This window comes from Serinus canaria, chromosome 2 (genome assembly GCF_022539315.1).
Source record: "Serinus canaria isolate serCan28SL12 chromosome 2, serCan2020, whole genome shotgun sequence".
Classification (NCBI taxonomy): domain Eukaryota; kingdom Metazoa; phylum Chordata; class Aves; order Passeriformes; family Fringillidae; genus Serinus; species Serinus canaria.
This window is the reverse complement of record NC_066315.1, coordinates 42,155,588-42,181,788: the sequence shown is the minus strand read 5'-3', so window position 1 is coordinate 42,181,788 and position 26,201 is coordinate 42,155,588. Positions and strand designations below refer to the sequence as shown.

The following is a 26,201-nucleotide window of genomic DNA, read 5'->3' as shown; positions in this document are numbered from 1 at the left end:
GTTTTATGTACAAAGAAAACTCCAAAACATTGCACAAGTTTTTATTTACAACCAACAGGGTGAAGATGAGATCAAGATTACACCAGAGAAGTTGTGCTGTGTTTCATAGGTAAATTAATTTAAGTAGGAGCAGGATTGTGAGGAGGACTTTTTGGTTTGAAATCTTCCACTAGTATCAAATGGAGTAGCATGGGCTCCAGGCCATGAGATGGGACAATGGGTGTACTGGTGGACAGGATCCACTTCTTACCAAAGCCTGTAGTGACAGGAAAAGGGGCAACATTTTCAAACTTTAAACCAGAAGATTTATAGTTGGTATAAGCATGAACTTTCTTATGATGAGAGTAGTGAGATACTGGAACAGGCTGCCCAGAGAAACTGAGGATGCCCAATCTCTAGGGATGCTCAAGTCCAGGTTGATAGGGCTTTGAGTAACTTCCTGGTCTAGTGGAAGGTGTCCCTGCTCACTGCAGTGGGATTGGACTAGACAACTTTTAAGCTCCCTTCCAACCCAAACCCTTCAGTGATTCTATGATTCTATGACACTAAAAACAATCAAAACAGAGGACTGAAGGGTCCTCAGAAAGTCATGTTAACAGCCTCACTATACTTACAAAATTTCTGATTATGAAGGAGATGCACACAGCCTGTACTTAGAGTGACAATGACAGACTATGATCATACCACTGGCAACTTTTTTCCAGTATTCTACCCTTCAAAAACATTTTTCCTAATGTTTAACCTAAAATATCCTGGTTGCAATTTCTGCTCCTGGTGGGCATAGAAAGGAAGTTCTTCCCATTTCATCAGTAACTTCTCATATACTTGCTGACTGTTGTCCTTCTCCTACTCTTACTCTTCTCTAATTAACCAGTCTGAAATAATTTGCTACTATCTCTAGGTCCCTTGACATTCTGGTTGCTCTTTAGGTGGTCCACATAATTTTTCAGATGCAGCATTCAAAACCAGCTTTACAACTCTTAAGCAAAGCAGAATTCCTTGCCTGGTCTTGCAAACTCTAATCCTCATAATACATCCTAGCAGAATGCTTATCTTTTTTTTTGCAATAACAAGTCACGGTTGACTCACACCCAGTCTGTGACCACTCAAAGCCTGAGTTACTATTGTACAGAATTTATACCTAATCAGTTTGCCCTGCCAGCTGATTATTCCTGCCTAGGGCTGCATCTGTTTTGGCTGAATAACTTTCCATTTTTTTCATATTTCTGACTGAAGATAATTTTTTATTTTGTCCCTGCCCTCCAGCATACCTATTCCCTCCTAGCCTGACACATATGTGAATTGGATAAGCATTTTCCCTTTTATAAGAATGCATCCATGTCACCAGATTCTGAATCTGTGCAATCCAACTTGATACACATTTCCATTTTGATAGAAAACCACTCTGTAACTCCGGTTTTCCAACAAGTGTTGCACACACCTAGCTGCAGACCAGCATGGAACACACATCATTAACCAACATGGAACACACATTCTATATGGGCACCACATAAAAAGTTCCCTGAAAATCAAGACATACTGAATCTAGAGCTCTTCTGTATTCATAAGGTATGTTATGTGGTTGTAAGGCCAATTAGATTTTCGAGGTGTGAGTTCTTGTTGCCAGTTACTCATCCCTATATTATTTTTCAGGAATGTACAAATATATTTTTCACTATTTTTCTAAAAAAATTAATTTGCTTAGTAATGTCATACTTTTTTTTCTCCTTCCTCTCTCCACCAGGCTTGTTACTTTACAGCCTCCCTCTATGCCACCTAGCATCCATAACTTCTCGAATATGTTGATTACTGACACTGAGATTCTGTTAGCAAGAGCTTTAAATAATCTGGGACATAGTTAAAGAGAGAATTCAGGTCAATTTGAAAATATGTGGCTTATACATTCTACCCTTTTCTTAACTAAAAATGCACCTCACTAATGCATTAGTTTCATTATTTTATTACCTTAGATAGTGAAATCTAGAAGGTACTGCATTCCTGACACCTTTTAGACTTCTCACTTCACAATTAGAGTACACTTACTATTTCACACAATTAATGAGCTTCTGGAGTGATGTGGGGGCTTTATTTTGCTTGCTAGTTGCATTTCATCTCATGCTTGTCTTTCTGATTTTGTTCTCACATGCTTCTGTTGAACTTTTATTCTTAGTCCTAACAACCAATATAAAAGCTAACTTACTTTTTCCTTTCCTATAAGTTTGTCTCTCCACTTTGAGTGATTTAGCCGAGCTGGTTTCTTAACTCCAAGTTCATTGAAAACTGCCTTCCTGACTCCTGTGGGGTTCATGTTGATCATACTCCTTGTTCTGGTCCTGCAGATCACTAATCTCTCATCACTCCACCATGTCATGTACAGTCTCCAGTAACACTTACCCTGACCTTTTCAGCTACTTGCTTCTTTCTGGCTGTAATCAAAACTAGAATAGCCTTACTGCTCTGTGCAGACTTCTCCAGAAAATCTGGAAGGCTGAGTTGTCTCATTGACAGGTGAGGGAGAGGAAACAAGAAGGTTGTGACACTGCCTAAATTACACACCCTGTCTCATGCAGTAAATATCTCATCATCATGAGTTCTTCACAGGGACCATGTATGACCCAGACAGACACAGTCACAGCACCTTTTCACCCACCTGAAAACATGAGACCTTGTCTCTCCCCAGCCACTCCTGTGTCTAGGAGGGAATTTTAGGTTAGTCACTTGTGAGTCATAAACTCTGGAATAGCCAAGCATGACAAGATGGAAGTTCTCCCTAAGAACACAGCCTGTCACAGCCTCAGCTGCTGAATATGCTGATATATTAATAAATATGCATCTAGGCCCCTTCTTTGCAGTTCACTCACTCCTTGAACACTTAAACTTCTCCTGGCCTTCTCGGAGCTGACTCTTGCACACAGTTACTCAACTATCTACTGCAACTGCCATGGGCACGTTTTCAAAACGTTGCCTATAGGGCAGATAGAGGCTATGAATGCAAACCCACTCTGAGATGGTGTGAACAGCAGCTCAGTCAGGACTGCTCTGTTCTTTACTCTCATCACATGATCATGGTGAAGAAACCAGCAAAACTTTTCTTACTATTCTCTTCAACTACACCTCTTTTGTTCAAGTGCCAAATTCACAAAGACTCTGGTTTGCCCCAAGCATTCAATCCAGGACTATCCTCTTACAGTTGTGGCTACCATGTCATCGATTTCCTGGTTCACAGACAGCCTGCTCCCAAAGTGGGATCAGACATGAGTCCTGGAAGGGACACAAGAAAGCTTGCCCTCCTGTACAACAAGGATGTGAAAAGACAAGAGGCTGAGACAGGCTGCCTTCCCATTCAGGGCAGGCCTGGGGAATAAGGAACATAGTGAAGCACTAGTCTCGCTTCATGGAGGGCCTCCAATGTCACCAACATCCCTCAAAGCTTCCAGGAGTTTGGGAATCTGTACAAATAGCCTCCTTATGCTCACCATAGGCAGACATGTCAGTTGGAAGATGTTGGCAAAGTGAATGTGAAGGAGGATCTCCAAGTATTTGAACAATTCTTGGTCAACCTGTACTCATTCAGAACTCTGCCTAAGCCCACATATGTCCAGGAAACAGGATAACATGGAGCAGACACAGTTGGAACACAACAAGCAGGTTGCCACTGGTCTCAAAGTGCCACCCCAGTTTGGAGGGGAGCATGGAGACAGAGCCCACAGAGGAGTACAACAGATCAGAAGTTGAACAAGCTGCCCAGGGCTGCCATGGCCCTGTAGAAAACTGGGGTCTGAGAGGACTCAACACTATGGGTCTCCAGCCTCCACTGAAAACGGACACAGTTAGGACTTTTTGTTTCTTCAATAACTTAGCCAAGGCTGAAACATCCTGCTGCCATAGTACTGAAGTCCAGAATCAGGCAGAAGCTCAGTTAATGCCAGAATTCCTCCCACACCTCAGTAACACCAAGAGCCCTCCCCAGAGAAACACAGCCAACAGGACTCGGGGAAGAGTTCCTCATTTACATCTTCCAGTGCTGTTTGGGCTTTTGCTAAGGCTTAGCCACAGCTTACTCTAACTCCTGCACCTCCAGTTCCTGAGGCAGCTGACAAACAGCCTTTGGTCCTGAAGGAGCACAGCAGAGGGAGTCAGACCTCCAGTGACAGCAAAACATGGACACAAGATCCCAGGGAATTCTCCCAGAGCTCCAAGGTCCTCTTGCCATCACCAACAGGTTCATTTACAGAAACCAATCCATTTTATTCTGCTTTCTCCCTGCTATTCTGAGGCCCCATAAAATGTCAAAATAAGAGCAGGCATAATAAATGTCCTTACTTTCATACAAACATGCTTAAACTGTCTTTGTAATACTTGGCCAAGTCAACCCCCTCTGCAGTTTGTTGCTCAGACTGATTTTAGGAAGCTGCAAACTGAAACTGCTGCAGTTTGGAGAAGCAGCTTACTCATGGGTAACTTATGAAAGAGAAGGGTAATCAACTAATTCATTAATGAGGGCCAGATACAAGCCCCACTAAACATCAATGCAGAAAAGTGAAAGATTAAACAGTAGCAGGGACCACTTCCTTTGAGACATTTTCAGTGTCCAGAATTTTTTTGAAATACAAAATTGGAAAAATTCATCTGAACTATTTGCTTCTCATAATAATACAGCTGTCCTTTATTCATTGACACTCCACTGCAACATTAGCCAACTGATGCACAACTCTCTTTCTTTTACCAGCATTATCACAGTCATTTCTTCATGCACAGAAATACAGCTGATTTATCCACATAATCAAATCAGCTCTGAAGAAACTGAGTCATTCCTCAGTAAGAGAAAGAAGGGCTGCTAAGTGGGAGCAGGCTGCTTGTACAAGTATACCCTTAAACAAGTGTAACCTATTACTGTTCGGGAGAGCACCACTGAATTAAAATCACAGAGATAATTTTGTCTGAACAATTGCACATTCCATGTAGGATGTAAATCTCATTTATGAGGTTTTTAACTTACTATTCCATTGAAATGAGAAAGAAATAAAACCCTAGCATTCAGAACTATTGATTCAGGCTGTTTGCAAATTCTAATGACCATCTTTGCAAACCTTTGCCAGCGATTGTATAGTTCTATCTAAAGTGACTATCGGTGACACATACCGATAGTCACTTTTCTTGTAAAGAAAATTTTTCAGAGCAATAATAAAAATAAATACACTCTCCTGAGAAAAATATCAGATTGCCAAACCATTGTGACACAGCCAAACAAACTTTAGCTGAGATTGTGTAATCTCAACAATCACTGTTGGTATATTGCAGAATGGTTTTAGCTGAGAATTATTTCAGCCATTACCAAATTCACCTTATGCTTTTTATCAAAGGATTTCAGAAACGAAAAGAAACAGTAATCACCATTCCATTTGTTTTTCTAAAAACAGCTTTAGAGGTCAGTGACAAAATTCAGAAGAAATGCAAGACTTAAAATCTTCTTGCCACTCCTTCCACTTGCTGCACTTTGCTGCTATGCTTCAATTAAGGTCTGTTGATTGCCCAATACAAGTGCAGTTCTTATGCAGCTGAACAATAACACAACCAATATTATGAGACCAAATGCTGTCTAAAACAAGCACACCCCAGCATTCTCCTCTCCACAGGCATGGCTGCATTTAAGTCTATCAAAACACTTGAAAAATACAATCGCAATAGGTATTCTACTTGGAATCGTCTTAGGGACAACTAATACTTAAGTTGCATCCAGAACTCCTAATTTGCTTCTTGTACATAAAAACAAAACATTACCACCTGGAACACTTAGTGCCGGCTAGCCCTGCTGCCCTCTTTGCAGCCTTGCTGAGCGAGCTGGCCAAAGCAATGTCTGTGGGGGAGCTGACGCTTTAGTTTGGGCTCTGCTCCCTCTCCTGCTTTACTTGCCAGCTGTGTGCTGCCACGGGGGCGTTGCCACCTCTCCAACCCCACTGCCCGGTGTTGTGTCACCCCTGTGCGCCACTCGGTGGGAAAACAGGGGGGTAGATATGCTCAGTACGCCCGGTGTGTAGGCTGTGTACACAATTATGTCTGTACAGTGCGCACAGTACAGGCTACATAAACACACACACACCGTGGGCCCCGCGCCCACGGGGCAGCGAGGCCCGGGAAGCCGCGGCCCTTCTGCACGGGCGTCATCTGCGCCGCCATCCCGGGATCAGGAGCCAACCAACGAGAGCCTTGCTCCAGCCATGCGGCTGGCGGGCGGCTGGGGAGCGCCCGGGAACCGCTCCCGTTTGTGGGGCACCCATGTGCCCAGGGCCCGCCCGACGCCCACTCACACCCCCGGGCCAGCCCGCGGCGCTCCGGGCGCTGCCGGGCCGCGCACGGCGGCGCTCGGGGGTGTGGGTGGCCCCGCGGGGATGACGCAGACGGCGGGCGGGCAGGAGGGAGGGAGTAAGAGAGGGAGGAGCCCGTGATGGCCGGTGCCGCCGCCGTCGCGCTGTCCCTCGCTGCGCTGCCGGCTACCGCCACCGCCGCCCCTCCGCCGCTGTCAGCTGCCGACCACCGCGCCGCCGCCATGGCCGAGGAGGAGGCTCCTAGCGAAGGGTGAGTGGAGCGGCTGCGGGGTGACCCCCGTCCTCTCCGCGGGTGTTCTGGACGGCAGCAGGAAGCCTTTCGGAGCGCCCGTGCCGTGCCGTGCCGTGCCGTGCCGCGCCGCCACGGGTGCTGCTCGCCCGCCTCCTCCCGCCGCCGGTCCGTCTGCTCCCGGTGCCTACGGGCTGCGGGCGGCGGCGGCCGGTCCCTGTGCTGGGGTCTGCGTGGGCTCCCGCCTCCCCGAGCGCCCGCCGGGCTCCGCGCTCCGCCCCGGCCCCGCCGCGCTCCGGCATCGCCGCTCGGACGCTCCCCGGCGTGTGGGCACGCTGCCTGCCATGTTTTGCTGTCGCACAGCCCGCCTTCCTGCCATGGCTTCCCGCCTTCTGGCACGGGCAGGCTCCCGGCAGGGTTTGCCGCCGGCTCCCTGCGAGCCCCGTGTCCCCTCTGCTTCCCCTTCTGCACCGGAGCTCTGCCGTGGCTGGCCAGCTGTTGTCATTGCACACCTGCCTGCAGGCGTGTCCCTGCGCCTTTGCTTTGGCGTATGTACGCACTCCGACTGTCATCCACACTTCCCATTGCGCCCCAGAGGTCACACGGCTGCGTACAGTGCTGGCCGGTGCTCCTGTGTGCCTCTGCGGCTTTATCTGTGCCTACAGATACCCCATCTTCTCGTTCTATACGTTCATTTTGATATAGAGCAGACAGTACACTTGTCAGCCTCTCTGTGTCATCATTCTGTACTTTATATAAGTAGAAGATGAGAGCACATCTATAAATTACAAGCATACACTGTTGCCCTAACTTTTCCAGTACTGTATGCTATCCCTGCTAACTTTTTCTTTCATTTTACTGTCCCAGGGCATTAATATCTACTGAAATAACTCCTATGGCATAAGTAACCCTGACCCTGTTCTTGACACGTATCTCTAATACCTGTTTGTAACCACTTACACCCTTGACATATGACTTTTATTGTAGCTAATAATCATTCTTCTGCCTGGAATTACATAGTTCCTCACTATATCTTTTGTGTGTGTACCTTCAAATGCTTGTATATAACTTACTAATCAATGGTCTATTCTTCAATTCACATGTTCTTTACTCAAGTATGCCTTCTTAGTGTATGGTTTATTTCTTGTTAGACTTAAGCTTCCATTGCAGACCTATTTTTATACCCTCAATTGCCCCCAGATATGTTGTCTGCCCCTGTAGAATAATGCAGTCATCCTGTCTCTGAGTTTGTTTACTAAACATACTTAATATATCTGCTGGTCACTTATCTCACAGTTTGTTCCATCATATTTTTATGGTTCTAATCCAAACAGTGCTCTATCAGAATATATCTAGCTCTGCTTTAGTCATACATGTGCTTTATTCCTTCTGTCAGATGTGTAAATATGCTTTATAGGCATTGTTTACATTAATTTTTTTCCTCTTTCTCTGTGCTTTAAATATTAGGTAGTACATCCCATCACTGATTGCCTAGTCCTCAAAAACTAATTTCTTGCCTTTTCTTCTACATCTCTCTTGTTGCATAACTAAGTCTTGTGCTATTTTGAGAAATAGACTTAAAATTCTTCAGCTATTTGCATGAAAATATTCTTCAGCTATATGCATTCATGACTTCTTAAGTATATTGCCATTTGCATGTTGTCATGTTATGTGTCTGGTTTTTTACCTTCCAAAACTACCTTAATCCTCAGTTTTGTTCTTTTTTTAGTCCTTTTTCCAGCTTGGTATTTTGGTATTTCATCTTACCTACTTTCCTGCTCTGCCAGCTCAATCTGACCAGATCTGGACTATCCATCTTTTCCAAATTCCCTCTTATGCCATCGTCACCATATGTACACAGCATTCTCATTTCAAATGCAAACTCCAAAAGCTTCCCTTTCAAAGCACTATGCAGTTTTGTCTACTCTGTAACTCTGCACTCTCCTCCTTTCCTCATACTTAAAATAGCTTTCCAAAATCTTCACCTCCACACAACCTCTGCAACATTACCCACCTGAAAACTACAAGTGAAACCCTTCTTGGTTCTGTGTTCTTTCTGACCCCTTCACAGTCTTAAATACAAGTACTTTGTAAAGCTTCTTCCTACTGGTTTACAGGTTTTCTAAGTACAAGTCTTAAAATAGCTCTGCCTCAGCCTGTTTTGTTTGTGTGTTCATTCAGCGCATTAGCCTGAACTGCATTAGCTGTCTGGTTTGATCACACAGAGTGCTGAGTGCTGCTGAGACGGTGCCAAGCGCCCTCAACTCCAGTTGCCTTTCAGGATTGCAGGATCGTAACACACATTGATCTGGACATAGGGTTAGGCTGAATTTTCAAGAGGATTACTGCAAGTTTCCCGTGTGGTTTACGCAGCTGGGTGGTTTTAAAGGGGTGTTGGTTTTTTGGACTTCTGAACGATTAGACGTTGATGCGGTGTTTTTCAGAGTAAGCCTCCCAATTCACTAAAAACTTCTAAGAACAAAATATCATCGTCCTTTTCCATGAAGTCAAAAAGTGCATTTGTGTTGAAATGTTAGTGCTTTTATTGGTCAGTTTCTAGCAATAATTAAAATTAGCGTTTGTTCACGTTTTCATTGTTCATTTGTTCATGAAGTCAAGCAACACTCAGTACCCAGGGGAAGTTTATAAACAAGAGAAATCCGTTAAATGATTTTTCATTTAGAAGGCCGTGGCAGTGCTAGGAAGTTACAATATACTGTCAAACCCCTAGAATAAATTACTAGTGACAGGTGCACACAAAGAATAAATGCAAAGTTTATCTGCTTTGAAAACAATAGTGTGACTCAACTTGCTACACAACACACTTGCTTTGTTACAATTTGGTAACTGTGCAAAGCATGGTGAAAACAGAATAATAGTGGTTCAGTTACTTTCTGGAACATCTCAGCTGAAAAATACTCATGAAAGCTATTTATAGCCCTGTCCTAACTTTGAATTAGAAGATTATCTAAACAAATGTTTAGTAGTCACAGTGACAGTGATTGCTTGGTTAACATGTCACCTGCTAGTGATTTCCAAACCTGTTTACAGCCTTGGACCTCCTCTGTGTAGGTTTTAGATGGAGACTTCTGCCTGTGAGGCAGGCAGCCTCGTGTGAGCCTTGTATTGAATTCACTTATTCACTCTGGATGCAGCAGGACTGCTTATGGCTTGTAATATAACTAGGAAGAACAGCTACTAAATGTGTGTATGCATGCAGAAAAAGATCCCCAAACTGCAATACTGAGGTTTTTTCCCCCCCTCTCTGAGATAAGTGGAATAGTTTTCTTTAAAACAAAACTTTAGGACATCTGCAGTTACAAGCCCACATCAAATTCCTTGTAATTGGCCTTTAGTCTCACAAAATAGTGGCTTGGAGTAAAGGTAAAGGCCTACACTCTAACACCAGCATTCACAACTATTTTTGTGTTATCCTTCAAGCTTGTTTGTATTACAGAACTGAATTTTGAAGTGAGCTGTTTGATCAATAAAAGAGGAATAGTTTATTAGGCTTGATAGAGCCTGTGTCTTCTCCTTGGTAGGATGGTTCACAGTGTTACAGCATGAATGGACACTCTCAATTCAGAATTTTTGCCTGAAATTTTTGCTGGTTACATGATCTAGGTTTTACAGCAAACTGACTGGGTAGGCTGCTGAAAGCAGGGTCATGCTTCCCTTTTCTTCTTTCCTGTAGTGCAGGTGACCGAACGCAGGTTTGGTAGCTACAACTTGCATTTTTAAAAACCAAGTGAGACATAAGTGCAGTGTGGAAAGCAGATGTGGAAAAAGGTTAAGAGGTTTCCTTCCTCTTTTCTGATTTTGTCTTTTTGGTTGGCAGGGTTGTGTCAGTCACAGCTTCAGTACTTAAAGCCTTTTGTGTTACATGGATGAGCTCATCAGAAGGTATTTGTATGAACAGGTTTTCAGGCATTTATGGGATTATTTCTAATGGTTTCTGGTGCTTGTATGAATTTGAGTAGGGAAGGGGTCTGCATTCATCAAGATCTCTCATTTCTTCTTATGCAGACTAAAGGGAGAGAGGGGAAAATGGCAAAATGTAACAGGGGCTATCTTCTCATTCTGGTAGCAGAAGAAAGATGCTCATAACCCCACTTTCCAAGTATCAAACAAAGACACTTATTCAGAAGCTGCAAAAGTAGAATTAAGGAGGGGGTCGCTGCAGTGCAAATGACAGTGAATCTATAAACCCAGAAGGACAACTACCTGTGGCACTATAGTGCTGGTGACCATGGGTCATTGGAGAACACAATTTTTAGCCAGTATTGCATGTATTTGGGTATATGAAAAGTTGTTTTAGAGCCTGCTGGGGGCTGATAGGCCCAGTCAGAGATCTACCTCTTTGAAAGGGACAGTGTCTATGTGCTGGGGGTTCTCTGACTGTTCTGAACTTCGATGGTAGACTCTGAACAACTCTCCAGCTGAAAAACTATTAAAATGTCTCTTCTTTTATATAGTGGTTTATTAAGATTTCTTGCTGAGGAAATTTTGATGCTTGTGTTTCATAACTTCTGAGTATTTACTTGCAATTCTGGCATTCTTTTGGGATAGTTTTTTGTACATGGTTTGCATTGACAGCCAGGGAGAAGAGGGCATGAGAGGAAAGGTGAGTGTCTGCATTTATATTGGCTCAGAAAGATCCAGATGAGAAGCTGAGCAGCAGGAGAGAGGTCAGTGGAGAAGAGAGATTTGTGAGTCAGTAAAGCTGTGTAAGGGAATGAGGTCGATCTGTAATAAGGTTAAGAGGGTAGAACGAGGTTTTTACATGGCAGCAAGAACACATGGTGAGGAATGGCAGAGAAGGAAGGTGCTCTGAGTGTGTTGTACTAGAAAACTCAAGATGATAGGAGACTACAGAAAGGCGGGGAAGCCACGAGCATTAAAAAAATGCATTCTCTAAAAGAAGATATAAGAGTGCCTGTTGCCATTGAGGAAGTCTGCCCATGTATTGAAGTGAGAGAGAAGGGTGTGGCAAACGGCAAAATACAGAAGTGGGGTGGGTTAAAGCTCTAAAAGACCATTGTAGAATTTTTTTCTTGGTTGCATTTAGTAATTTGGTGTCATACGGACACCAAAAGCTTCTTAATTACATCTTTACCTTTCCATAAGGGGACTTTTGATGTAATGACTTTTTAGATCCATTTAATTTCTTAACTATTTTTAAGACTACTTGCACTTCCTTGACATCTAAAGCATTTGTAGTGTAAGCATGTAGAGAAAATAGCCTGCTGTCAAAAGGGTTGTACACTTCTTAGGTTTTCCAGCAAATGAAATGGGAAAGGTAGTCCAAAATGTTGAATACCAGTTGTTGCCTTTTGACATAGGTAGCTCTTTGTCACCTTAGGTGACTGTGATAAAGGAACACATCATAGAAGCTGCTCCTAATGAGTTGCAATGAAACAACCCTCAGTGTGTGTTCATACTTGTGTACAAGTGGGGTTTGTGTATAGCATGTTGGGAGCAGAGGGAAGTGATCATATGCTTTGGAAAGTCTTAACTCTGTGTACTTAAATGGGCCCTTATGGAAGAATGAAAATCTTCACCTCCTAATGTTGTGATCTAAATTGTGCACGATATACAATGGAATTTTACCAAAAGAGAAGCAGGGTAGGGTGTGGATGGGCAATGGTGCAGGTTAGTGAGGGGTGCCTGTTGCACGTGTGCTTTGCTCTTGTCCAGTTTGATGGAATTTGGGAACAGGCTGAAATGTGGGCTACTGGCATGGTAGGTATGAGAAGGCTGACAAGGATTAAGCAAGGTTGAAGTCATGCAATATCTGAAGGGCAGCAGGAGTACATCAGTTGATGTATGAATAAAATAAAAGCAGTACAAAGTTGAATAACATCTGAGGGACACCAAGAGGAAATTTTCATATCCTTAATTTGTTTATGTTTTTCTTCACAAATTCTTACTGCAATGTGCAGTGTGGTGTTTGTAAAAGCACATGAAATGGGTGGCATTGCCAAGTTCTATCAGACATGAGTTTACTGGGGAGGGGGCAGAGGTAGGACATCTGTGGTACCTAACCCATGGTCTCTGTCACAAACTTGAGGAGCTTTAGTAGAGCTGTGCAGCTTCCCCCTTGCTTCTCCTCTGCATCTTTTTCTCTGTATTCTGTGTTATTCCATACTTGGTATGTAGTTGCTAATATGTTTTTTCTTTGGATTTTTTTTTTAACTTTTAAATAAGAACATGAATCTGAGTTGGGTGCTAGCACAGTTTCTATGTAAGCAGTATGAGGATTTCAGGTTGCAGGCTTGGGTAGCACTCCATGGGGAAGCTTCATTCTTGTAGTACATACTGAAAAAGCACTCACCCTGAAATGGACACCTTTGGGTATAGCTAAAATAAGGATGGGAGAAATTATAAAAACATAGATAAAAGGATATGTATGTTTTAAAAAAGAAAATGCAGTCCTGAGAGACTGAAGAAAGGGGGAGGGGGCTGCAATGGTGCATGTTATACTGCAAGATATACCTATGTCTGAGGTCCAATATGGGAGGGAGCAGAATTATGGGTCCCCTCTGCTTCTTGAGTGCTCAGGTTGCTCAAGTGACTTAAAATAGTCACAGTTAACTTTAATATCTCTAAAATATCCAGAAAAATCTCATGGGTTATGGGTTCACATTCTTGAGGTACATTTCCAAGGTAATTTTGATAAGTGATAGTTAATTTTGATTAAAACCATAATAAAACTTGCTTCTGAATTTTTATATTAATTCTGATGTTGAATGTTCTGAACACAGAGTTCAAGATGCAGTAAATACATGAGGAATGCATTGTTTTCACCTCTGCCCTAATGCAGAGCAATATTCTGCAATAACCTATCATGGGTTTTGTGCTGGAATGGGGCTGATGTATGTTACACTTCCTAGAAATATTATGCAGAGGTTTTCAAAACATTCTGTTTTAACGTTACTGAAGTATCCAAGAGTTTCACAACATCTAATTGCATGGAACATCTTGGCTCAAAACTCCTCTAAACAGAACTTTATGGGCAGGGTTATAATGTCATCTGGGAAAAAAAAATCGTTACCCTTTTTTAATCTGTTGACAATGATTTCATCCATTTTTTGTCTCCTTGTGAAAATATGAAACAGACATTTCTTAAAGCAAGGAGGTTTTTTTTGTTCTCATACCGTATTCCTGATATTTGCTTCTGGGTCTTGCCTCTTTAGTATGCACTTCAAGGTCTTTCCCTGAGGATTTTTAGTCTGTTCATGCAATGAAAGTGAAACATGGAATGTATTTCTTCTCTTGATTTTTGTCTGCAGCTGCCAGAGTGTTTTGTCCTAGGAACATCTCATTCAAATTGTTGCGGTTGCTACATCTGACTTCTATTGTACATGCAGAAGCTTTGTCCCTGGATATACAGCCTTCACAACAACAGCTACTGTGTATGCCTGAATGATTCTGACTGTAGTCACTGCTCTCAGAAGACATAAGCATGAAAGAACATGCTGCACTTTAGGGACAGGAATGAAGGACTTCAAGGACTCCTAAAATTGCTTATGCTCTTAAGGTTCTCATGAAATCATATCCTGAGCCTTGTTGCAGAAACATCCCTGCCTAGTTAAATGTAGACTTGATGTCATGATTATATGTTACTGTCTGTCAGTGGCAGATCTGACTTAAAAGCCTGATGTCCTCCACCTTGACTCACAGTCTTTCTTTCCACCTTGATAGTTCACAGGTCTGCTGGTCAACTTTCTGGCTTTTCTGTAGCTGTGTTAAACCATAATTATCTGATTTAAAATCTAGTGCCTTTTTCATGCCTGAATTTCACAGATCTGGCACAAAGAACAGCCACTAAGATGGACCTTGGAGATAGTGATTACTAAAATATTTTTCTTTGCATATTAGGGGTTTTTACCGTGGTGGTGTTGCTGGTAACTCTTAACAAAGAAGGATCAATTCTTGCCATAATCAGTCATGTACAGAACCCAATATTCTCATATTGCAGGCTATTGAATTAATGAAATGGGAAAGGAAAAGTTTATTATAACTCAGTTCTGTCATGAATAGAAATGAGCTAGATGTAAACCTGCTACTTTTCTCTGACATTTTGACACAGAAAGTTCTATTTGATTGTGTCGTACTTGACTGTTTCTTTAGCTTTTTATTGTTTCAGGTTATTATCCATAATCTTGAAATTTAGTAGCCAAATACAGAATTTGCTCTGAAAACTTAGTGGTGTTGATGGTGGAAGAAACTATCCTGTGTACTCTTAAGCTTTGTGTAGATTACTGCTGATGCTGAGGAAAATGCAGAAAGCATCCAGAAAAAAGGAGATAATGAAAATGATAAAAGGGTATCTGTAGTTACTTCACTTAAGCATCCATCCTGTATTAGCTCTAAAGTGTTTATAGAGCATTATCGTAAGACAGTTTTATTTTTAAAATTGGCACTTTGCCATAAATTTGATATGCTGACCTCTTTATCAGTTATGAATACCTGATGCTTCTTTTCACTTCTCCTTTTTTGCCCATTCTTAATATTTCTATAACAACTGAAAGGGCTGAATGAGTTGTGAGAAGTAACATTGTGTTTTTAGGGGATGAGGTTTATGTAAGACCTTAGAAGAGTGAACCCTTTGTTGCTTAAATTTAGATTTCAATATATTGGGAATTTTTAATTCCTTTGCTAGCCCAGTACTGCAAAAGTACTTTATGCATAAACAAGAGGGTAGAATCTGAGCTGCCTTTCCGATAGTTTACCTTTGGTTTTTTCTGTTACAGTGTAAGAGTCTCATAAATTGGAGCTAGCTCGACTTGCTGGGTGCTTATAGCTGCATTGTCAGCTGAAAGACCCTGAGAATCCCAATGCCATTCCTCTTGGTGCTGGGCAGAAACAGTACCAAATTCTCTGCATTCATTTGTTTTTCTTTCCTTACTTACTTCTGAATGGCTGAAATTAATTCTGAGAGTCAGGAGAGGTGGGGGTTAGAGTTTTTCAGAGATCAACTTTATTCTAAGATTTAAGGGTAAAGGGTAAAGCTTGAAGTAGTTTACCAGTGACTTCACTCAGTGTTTCAGCTTTTAAAGTTTTTGAGTTTGCTCCCTAGCTAAAATCTTGGTAGTTTGCAAATTGTCTGCAGAAGTTCAATTAAAAATATTAAATACATTTGTTTCCTGAGAGGAAGACAAACAGATGCAGCTCTCTTGCTTGTGCATTCAGTTACTTTCCGATAATCCTTCCTTTGCAAGTTACTGTGTATTTGTTGTATAACCTGAGCACTGGCTTCCTTACTGATGTAATTTTAAAGTCCAAATAACTCTTTGTGACAGGAAAATCTGTTCTCCACACTCCTGTCACTGCTGCATGGTTTTTGGTCTGTACTGGGAGTTTTGATTACCATACTAACTTCAAAATTCTTGGTGAAAAGCTGATTTTATATTCAACACTTTAGAAAAGTTTTTGCATGTGCTGTCTTGGTGGGTCAGAAATTTTTGACAGGTGATCATGTAGCAAATGGTATTGCATTTGTTTACTCTGCTTTGGTGGAGTTCTGTTACCTTTTTGCAGCCTGTTTGCAAACCCCAGGTTTTTTGGCTAGGTGTTCTACCACACAGACTTTCCATGGGTCATGGCAGCTAGGTCTGCAGTGCTGGTGTATGTGGGGGATGCCTCCATTGAATGATTTCAAGCTTAGTACATCTTGTAAGCCATGCATTCCTATAATTCTAATGTAGGTAAACTGAAAGATTGAAAAAGGAGAGAATGAGCTCCATTTCTGTACATTTATTATCTCCTGGATAGCTTTTGCTGAATACTTTTATGTGGTAGAGCTTCCATTTTTTAAATCCACACTACAAGCCAGAAATCAAATAGACTGTTCAGCTGTTTCAGTACATACTTCATTGTTAGAATATATGTTTTCAATCCTTCAGCAGTATCTAAGTTTTCACAAACTTTTTTGTGAGTATGTCAAATTTGTGACTGGGTGCAGATCCATTAATTGTCTTACAGGGATTCAACTCTCACCAAGCTGAATAGGGTTAATGGAGCTGACAGAAAGCTCCAAAATGGGTGGTACAACCAAATAGCCACATTCTTCATTTGGTTCGATCTGAGTAGTGGAGGTGAATGGGTGGGTCAGGCTCACTGTACCTCTGCCTCTACTTGATTCTCAGTTCTTTTGAAAGTTACCCTCAGGCAAATTCAAGCAGTACTGACAGTAAGATCTTGATTCAAATTAACATTCAAGCAGCTTAGGACAAGCAGTATTATCCTGAGCTACATTTAACACAATGTTTATTCACTCATTAAGGGCCAAAATGTAGTAATAATTATTTTTTTTATCCTTTCTTATGCTTGCAAGCATGAGGGTCTCAGAACACTTGCTCCAACCAGCCAGTGTGTTAGATCCTGCCTGGTGGCTTGGCCCCTGCACATGGTGGTTGCAGCTCCACTTAGTCAGATGTTTGTGCATGTGTCCCTTTGGTTTGCATTATTTATTACAGTATTTAATCATCAACATAGGCTACTGATGGTCCCCACTAATCTCCTAGTCTGACACTAATCACCTTGACTTTCACTAAGGTCATTCAGTGGGTGTCTCCAGGGCTTTCCTTTACCTTCTGGTCTCCTTCCCTAGGTGTGTTAGAAGAAGTGTGGAAGTGTGTGTGGAGGTCTGTCAGCAGAGAGAGTGACTTCTTTGAATGCCTGGCAGTCCAGCAGCACCCCCCACCCTGCCTGCTAGCCTCTGATTTTTCCAGCCTCTGTTATTCCAGATGTTTTCAGATGGATGTGAAGAATGTAACTAACCCCAAATTGAAGATGCAAGGAATCACTCTATGCAATGCTTTGCCCTACTGCTGGTTATTGATTACTTTAGTGTGCACAGTGATTTATGTTACTACATAGCCACAAATACACAGGGTAAATTCCACTGGTTATGTGCCTTGGTAATTTGATGTGTAACACCTGTAAGTACATTTGGTAAAAAATTACAAAAATTTGAGCTGTCAGTTGCCAGATTTATTTCCCACTTTCTGAAATAGCAAGCAGCTGAGGCCAGTGGACCTCCTAACCTCACAAAATACAAGAGTCTGCTCTTGACTTTTTACAAAAAGACAGGTGGGAACAGAGTGTAAAGGAAGTGGTGGGTGATGAGAGCAGTGTGGGGTCTGCCTCTCCCAGCAGTGGGTAGCTCACTTACAAAGTGGAACTACTGCTGGAATCTTTTGTTTTCTTTCATAACTCATCTCCATTGCTGGTGTGCACACTGTTTTGAAAGGTCCATTGCTTCATTTTTGACATTATGTAGCACTTACAGCTTTATATCACAGAAATAAAAATGATAGACCATGTAAGCAATGGACATTCCTGTATGCATTTAGAAGACACATTTAGCACAGATGTACAAAAGAAATGATACAGCTATAGCCTTCCAAAGTGATCAGAAAAACAATTCCTATAGATTAAATAAATGTTTATCCTCCATGTGTGAAAAACATCTAGCAATGTGGTAAATCTTTTCTGGAAGGAGGCAAACAAAGGATTAAGTCTTGACTATAGGTAACTAAATATTTTCTTCCTAAAATAGTAATTCTAGAAAATGCTCACTTTTTTTTGCCTGAAAGCCTTCACCACTTACTCTTTTAGTTCAGCAAGTACAACAGGACAGAATTGCAAACATAGTTATAATTTTAAAAGCTTCAGCTTGCTAACTGTATTTATCAAACCATACCCGTATGCAATGCCTCTTCTGAATCAAAATTTAAGTATTTGTAAACAGTTCTTCTAAGTAACAAAAGAAGGAATGGCCAACTTTACCATTTTGATACATTTTCCTAAATAATTTTCATAAGTATCCAGGTGCTTCCCTAGGACTAGGAAATAAAATTCTGGGACTGTGATCTATAGATGTCACTTCTGTTTCATTGTGGCCATATCCCTGCAGGGTTTTCTTGTTGAGTGTTGCAGCTTTACATTTCTGTGAATAAATAAATAAGATCTTTAAAGTATTTTCTTCACAGAGTTAGTGGTTTTTCTGAGAAGAAACAGTACATAGAGTTTCAGCTTAGGGGAAATAGTGGCTGGTTTTGTTTCCAACCCAAGAGTTAAGAATGAAAATGCCTAGTTGAGCATGTAACTAGCAGAAAGCTTGACTCAGAAGAGTGGTGACCTAGCTGTTGTTTAATAATTTACCAGAGTAATTCATAGCACTGGACACAATTAGTGTTATTGTTAAACTCAGATTTCACGGTTACTTGCAGGTGAAATTACTTTTGGCTTGTCCCAGCTTTAACTTCTTAAAGATCTTACTTTTAAATAAATGCATAGTTTAATGTGGAAGCAGAATACTTGAATTCCCACTTTCCTATAAGGTGCTAAGTTCCTTTATTTCTTAGATTGCATGAGCACATGGCATGGAAGGACATACAACCACTTGTTCCCAGCTCCTCAGTTAAAATGATGATAACAATTCCCATGGTCCCTCCTTATAATTCCAGTGATCTGGTGGGTCAGGAAGGTTATTTACAGAACAGCCAGATATCAGTGTAGAGGAGTAAAGAATACTGAATAGCAGTGAGCCTGTGTGATTGGATGATTAATCTGTTCTGTTCAGATATGGTTTGGGGCTTTTTTTTTTTAAATGTCCTGTCACAGGTTTCTGTGAATCTGAAAAATGGTGCTTGCTGTTGCATTGTGCATTCCCACAAAACCTTCCATATCTTATTATAAACTTAAGGAGTTTTGCAGCTGTAGTAGGTCAGCCCCTTAGAATGTGTGGAGAAGATCCTTTGGGTAAAGAACTTGTGAGGCCTGATCTTTATTACTGATGTGTCGTGCACACTGAAAAACTGGACATTAGTAACCTAATAGTCTTTCAGCATTAGTTGTTGTATAACTAATACTCTCAGTGTTCAGTCCTGAAAATTCTGCATGTGACTAGCTGGAAAACAGTTCAGTGTAGAAAAAGAGTGCTAGAGAAGGTTGATTTGGTGACTGACATCCTCTTCCCTGTGAGGAATGGTCCTGTAGCTTTGCACTGGTAGTCTAAGCCACTTCAAAAACAGGTGAGAGATGGAAAAATAAGATTCTGTCTTAAAAACAAGGGGTAAATTAGCACCCAGGAAGAGCTGTACCAAATTGCCATATCCTTTGCAGCACTGGGCTAAGCAATGCTGCCAGCTGAGTCATTCCCCCAGCTCTCATGGTCAAGCTGACAGTACCAAGATAGTAACTGACAACTGGAAAAGCAGCTTCTGTAGAGGGAATTGTTGGTTTGTTTTCCTCTGGGACTTTGTTTCTAAGTTCATAATTAAGGTTCTAGGTTTTTGCTTGGCAGATTAAATCTGCTTATTTTTCACTTCTTAAATTTAGAGTAATAATCAGGTTTAGGCCGGTGAAGGCAGAGCTTTTTGCTTTTTTGGAAATTATAGGTTCATGCAAGGTTATGCAGGCAGACTTCCAAAGGAACCTGAGAGGAGTCTGGCAACTCTAGTGGTTGTTACATATCCTGCCAAGCTTGTTGGGTTGATGTGAGGCTTCATGTCTCCAGATCAGTATGCTGCGATAGGAGGACACGGTGGAAAAACTGCTCACCCTTTGAAGAATGCCCCTGTTTGTGATGCCACTTTATAAAAAGTCAGGATGCCACTTTATAAAAAGTCAGGAAAAAATTAATTCCCTCCCAGTGCAAAAATAGTGTTCTTCACACTGTGTGCTTAACATGGGCTCTCTTATGAGGAGCAGCAAAAGAAATGTCTTTAAAGCATCAGTGCCAAAAATTACCGTGCTGCTCAAGATATTTTTATTCTGTATTGCTGTTGTAGGTTCGGATGGTTATTCAGCTGGCTTCCTGCCTGGTGTCCCACATCACTGCTACACCTTAAAGAGGCTGAGGATAAAATGCTAAAATGTAAGTCTTTGGTTTTTAATAAGTTTCATAAATATAACTAGATTTTTTATAAATTAACATTAAATATAATGAGAGAAGACATACTTTTCAGTATGTCTTTTACAGTGTGGTGAAGTAAATGGATTTAAAATTACATTTTCATTTTTCACTTATGTAGCTATTTGATTAGAAGCTATGTCCTTTGAAAGGAGCTCCTATTAGAAACAGTGGTTTGAGTGGAGTGTAGACTTTATATTTTGTCCGGTGTGTTTAGCAACACAATTTTTTCCCCCTTTTTTCTCCAGGTATCACAAGCGTATACAATAAACGATACGTGTATATATCTAATGGAAATAAAATATGGACACTGACGTTCTCTCCAGACCATTCAAATAAAACTCCACTTGTTCTCCTGCATGGGTTTGGAGGAGGTGTTGGACTGTGGGCTCTCAACTTTGAAGATCTCTGTGAGAACAGGACCGTTCATGCTTTCGACCTCTTGGGATTTGGGCGTAGCAGTAGGCCACACTTTGACACTGATGCTCGGGAAGCAGAAAATCAGTTTGTGGAATCCATAGAAGAATGGAGAAAGGAGGTGGGGCTGGAAAAAATGATTTTGCTTGGACACAACCTAGGGGGATTCCTGGCTGCTGCTTACTCCCTAAAATATCCATCAAGGTATGTGAAAATAAAGGAATAAAGGGATTCCTTCTCTTTGACTATTGATTTTAATATAGATTTTCTTTCATCAGGCTCTTTATAGTTAATCTTTATGGAGATGACTGTGATGATTTAAAGAAATTATTCAGAATTCTAAGACCAAATTGTGTGGTTTGTTTCCAGGTGAAGGAAAGCGGTAGATATGGTAAACATTATTTTCTGTATACTTTTCTGTACCTCCTCAGTTCGGTACCCCCTTGCCATGTTATAAGGTGAAATAGCAGTGAATATATTTATGGATGAATGTTTTGTCTCAAAGATGGTTTTGTGAAGGGAAAATAGGCCTGTTTCTGCAAAACTTCTCGCTCTTATGGATAACATTGAAACTTCTGAATGTAATTCCCCTAGGCAATTTATGCCTATATCGTAGCAGTCAGCCTGGTGCCAGAAGAATTATGTAAAAATTATTTTAGTGACCCTTTGATTTAAATTGTCTGTATGCCGCTTCATATTTCTTTGTAAGGTAATCCATCTGCAGTAGTTCTCTAATTGTATTTCATCATTTTCTGCACCATGTTTTGTCCCAACTGTTAATACATTTTTTTTCCCCTTAAAGTAGTAATTTATTTTATATTTCTGGTTTTAAGTCTGGTTATATATCCCCTGCTGAGCTAGGATCTTACCTACTGAGGCAATTCTGTATCAAAAAATGGCAATGCTTTTGTTGGGATACTTAGTAGTCTCCTATGAAAAACTGAATGTAAGCTTAACTCTGCACATCATATGGCAAATTCTGTATTTTACTAAACATATCTTATTCTTTTCTGTTTGTGTCAAGTTTTACTGTTTCTTTGTTTCTCACTTGGATATATTTGAAGTAATTTCAAGCATCATTTTCCCCTAAAACACTTTGCCTTTTTCTTTCTCAATGGACAACAATTAGCACAAGTGGCTGGAAATGATGTGTGAAAGTAGATGTGTTCTAAACCCAGAATTGTAATAAAGATATAAACCTATTAGCCTTTTAGTTATAAACCAACTTCTAGCTAACTGTAGTTAGCTTTTTGTAGGGATCACTTATCATTTCCTTACCTCTTTTTCCAAAGGATGTATAAATGGCACTATCCCGTCCCTATGGGATGGGATACTGATTTTGCCCACTACTGATTTACATCAAAAGTGCTGCTTTATTTTTATGCCTCACTGTGCTTAAGTTTGGGTTAATTAATTTGGAGATGTTTCAGTTTGTGCTCTCACGTTACTGATGTGTCTCTGAAATTAAACTAAGACCACCAAAATAACAAATTGACTCTTAGGGTCCTAAAAGAGCATTGAATCAAGTGATAAATATAGCACAGCTTTCAGTCAGGTTATCTAACAATTCATTAGAGGCTTAAGGGATTCTGGATACATATTGGTAGGAAAGTACATTTGTTTCTCCAAACATAGATGATCCTTTAATTTGCTACACTGTACCAGAGTCCATGAAAAATCCAAGGCTACTAATCCAAAAAGATTCCCATTTAGCATATTGCTAACTTGAAGTGGGCCATGATTTTCAAATAGTGAAATTTCTGGACCTTTACTTTGGAAGTGAATCTCATGGTCAAATTCCCATTATCCTGGGTTATGTTTTAGGCTTGTTTACCAAAAGGAGAAATGCCAAACAGGAAGGAAAGTATTAAGAAAGGAAACATGAAGCAAAGGTTACTTTATTTGTGTTAATTTGTTTGCCATATATTATACTTAATGCCATAGTTTATGCATGGTGTGTGTGGCTGTCTTGAATGGCTCCTCATGGCTTGCTCTGCTGTGCCTCTGATCTCCCCGGCTTGGTTTGTACAGTTAGATTCTACCCTGTCCTCTCTTACCTGAGCATACTTACACCCTGTCGCTGTTTGCTGCAGGGTGTAAGTATGCTCATAGCTGAGCTGACCACCAAGAAATGTCTTTGTGATGTTAATCCTTTCCAACCCTTCATTCCAAGCACAGGGTTTTGGTTTCCCAACTGATCATAACCCGGAAATAACTTTTGGGATCACTTCTGGCATCATTTTAGGCACTGTGAACTCTTCTGTGTTAATATATAATCTCATGGCTTTAACAGGGAAGGAAATAATGAAGGAAAAAGTAAAGATAAAAAGGTAAAAAGTTAAAGATGAAAATATAAAAATCATAGATGGATTTAGGTTAGATAAGACTTTTAGGATCTAGTCCAACTGTTCACCCAGCATTTCCAAGTGCACCACTAACCCATGTCCTTAAGCACTGCAGTCACACATCTAAATACCTCCAAAGATGGGTACTCAATCATTTCCTTGGTCATAGCATCATAAAATGTTATAGGTGGGAAGGGACCTAAGGGATTATCTGGTTCCAACCCCCCTGCCATGGGCAAGGACAAATCCCACTAGACCAGATAGAACAAGACAGCCTCTTCCAATGCCTGACACCCTTTCAGTAAATAAATTTTTCCTAATATCCAATCGAAACCTCCTTGAAGGTGTTTCCTCATGTCCTATTGCTTGCTACTTGGGACAAGAGACCAACCCCCATGTTGCTACAACCTCCTGGCAGGTAGTTGTAGAGAACAATAATGAGGAAGCTGAAATGGAAAATCATCTTAAAATAGAAAACTATAGTTAAGAGTCACTTTTTCCCAGAAATCAGCACTATGTAGGACATGTAAGAGTAGGTGTTATTATGGGATTAAATGGAAAAGGGACAATTAAAGGGAAAGGGACAATTCTAATCTACCAGGATGAATTAGAATTTTGCTTGAGGGGGACCCACAGCATGAAGTGATCAATAGTTGCGTGTGTGCTGGAGACTCCTACAGTGCTTTCTGTACTGATATTCCTTTGAATAATAATTTTACAAATTGCCTCTCTGATGTTTTCTTTCATGACCTAAAATCAATAAATTTGGAAGACTACTGCTAGTTTTACTCTGCCTTTTTCAGTTCAAATTTTACTTTGATGGTTTTTCAGTTAAATTGTTTCTCTTCTTTGAACAGAGATCTTAGACTTCTAGAAACTTCACTTTAATGAAACAGATGCAATTATCCTCTTTTCTGTCAAATTAAACTGCTCTTGCAAATAATATTGACTGAGCATTTAGATTAGGCTATTTTTAAAAATAGAAACAAGACTGTCCTTTCTCTCAAATGTTTGTGACGGTGGGTATCTGTAATATACTGAGTTTCTCTTTGTGACACATGCTTCCATGTTTCTGGTTCATACATATGATTAGGTGCAATTCGCTCTTTAATTAGTAACTGAAATCAAAATGGTTGATGAATCAGAAACTAGGGTAATAAGCCTCTGTGTTAGAAGTGACTAAAGTAGGCTGTATGCATGTATCTGTAAAACAGCACGTTTTCATCATGCTCAGTTAAAGAAAAGCTACTGTACTTTAAACCGATGAACCTTTTTTGCCAACAGGGTCAAGCATCTTATCTTAGTGGAGCCATGGGGTTTTCCAGAGAGGCCTGACAATGCTGAGCACGAAAGACCAATTCCAATCTGGATCAAAGCACTAGGAGCTATATTGAGTCCATTTAATCCATTAGCTGGGCTAAGAATAGCAGGACCCTTTGGTGAGTTTTAGCTACTCTTAAATACCATTTCTCTTTTGGTTAAACATAAACATGGAGCAGACAAGGCATTATGATAAGTTTTTTTGCAAGTCTGTATCAGCCACGAAGGAAAGAGTTGGAGGAGAAAGTGGGAGAGTTGAAAAAGGTTTGAACTCTTTAGGAGAGAAGGCAAACTCTTCCTATTAGAAGTACTAGTACGATAGTCTACAGCAAGCTACTCTGCATGATCTGTACAGGCCTTAGTTATAGTGAGTTGGATTATGCAGGTGTCTGTTGGGGAAGCCTGACAAAGAGGTGTGAGTGTGAAAGGGTTTTTTCTGGTTGCCTCTGGTCACAGTCCATTTAGATTCCCTTCTAATTCCAGTTTGATGAGCAAATGGGATTTCCAAATTCCCTTTACATTCGAAGGCAGTCTGTCATAAATGCAAGAATTGGCCTGAGTTTAGAGAAGTTGAAACTGGGTTCTTTGCATTAGCTGTTTTCTTACTACTTAGGAAATCTTGTGGGCCTCATTGGTGTCCTGCATTATGGTGGCAGTTCATATTTCCATTTCTTCCATAGCACTAATGGAATAGATAAAGTGTCTATACCCTAATACTAGGGCTAGGTAGTGCTGACCAAAAATACTGGTTTTAGTTAATCTGGGGAATGGGGAGAAGAGTGTAATAAAATCTAAAAGTCATCATAGCTATTCCTTCTAGAGGAGAAAGAGGTTATCGGTCTGTTACTCTCTGTGCTACTGAATTATCTTCTGCAGAGTTTTGGAAAAATATATCCTTAAGATCCCTCACCAATATAATTAACCTTTTCATCATTTTTGGTATTCAGTCTGAAGATAAACTCGTGAGATTTCTAGGCATTGTTTACATTTAAACCACATCTGTTTCCTAAATCTATTTCTATAGAATATATATTTCAATATGCTGCATATGCTGATTTGTTTGTTTCTTTTCAATAGTGTGACAAATTTCATTTTTCAGACAAGCAACATGTTTTGTACAAACAGATTTTTTTTTTTTTAAGTAAAATGCTAATTTGGTTAACAAAACGACCTGGAAAATATTGAGTGATATGCACTGATTTAATGTGTTCTATCCAATAACAAGAGCATGCATAAATCAGTCCATATGGGAAAATTCAAAGCTGAAATTGTCTTCCATAGCAATAAGTGAAGAAGCAGACTCTGTCCTGGCAAGGTGCCCCCACACCTAGCCTCACTTATAGGTTGCCGTGGAGGGCAGTGCCTTGAAAAAATTTTTCATCTGTTTCTCACTGCACTGGTAAAAAAGTTTTCCATCACCAACTTAAGTTCTTGACAGGTGAAACCTAGTTCTTAGAGAGAAGGGTAGGTTTAAACACTGTCCTGCAGGTAGACATCAGACCTAACCTGATGAAGGTGCTGAACTGATCCCCAGTTTCCTTCCTCATGCAGATGTGTTTAAGCTGATGGGCAAACCTGGTTGTTTGAACTTCACTCTAAAGCCAATTGCTCTTATTCAAAGGTGTCAGTTCAAATGTGAG

General features: G+C 40.7%; 1 protein-coding gene across 1 annotated transcript in view; it reads left to right on the top strand.

Annotated features, from left to right (window-relative positions):
* The first annotated feature begins 6,434 nt into the window (after window positions 1-6,434).
* Window positions 6,435-26,201, top strand: part of ABHD5 (abhydrolase domain containing 5, lysophosphatidic acid acyltransferase) — a 28,229-nt gene continuing 8,462 nt past the window's right edge. The window contains exons 1-4 of the mRNA XM_030234631.2: window positions 6,435-6,576; window positions 20,358-20,443; window positions 20,728-21,100; window positions 24,526-24,680. Coding sequence (XP_030090491.2) covers window positions 6,446-6,576; window positions 20,358-20,443; window positions 20,728-21,100; window positions 24,526-24,680 — 745 coding nt within the window. The 5' untranslated portion in view covers window positions 6,435-6,445. The remainder of the gene's footprint in view (window positions 6,577-20,357; window positions 20,444-20,727; window positions 21,101-24,525; window positions 24,681-26,201) is intronic.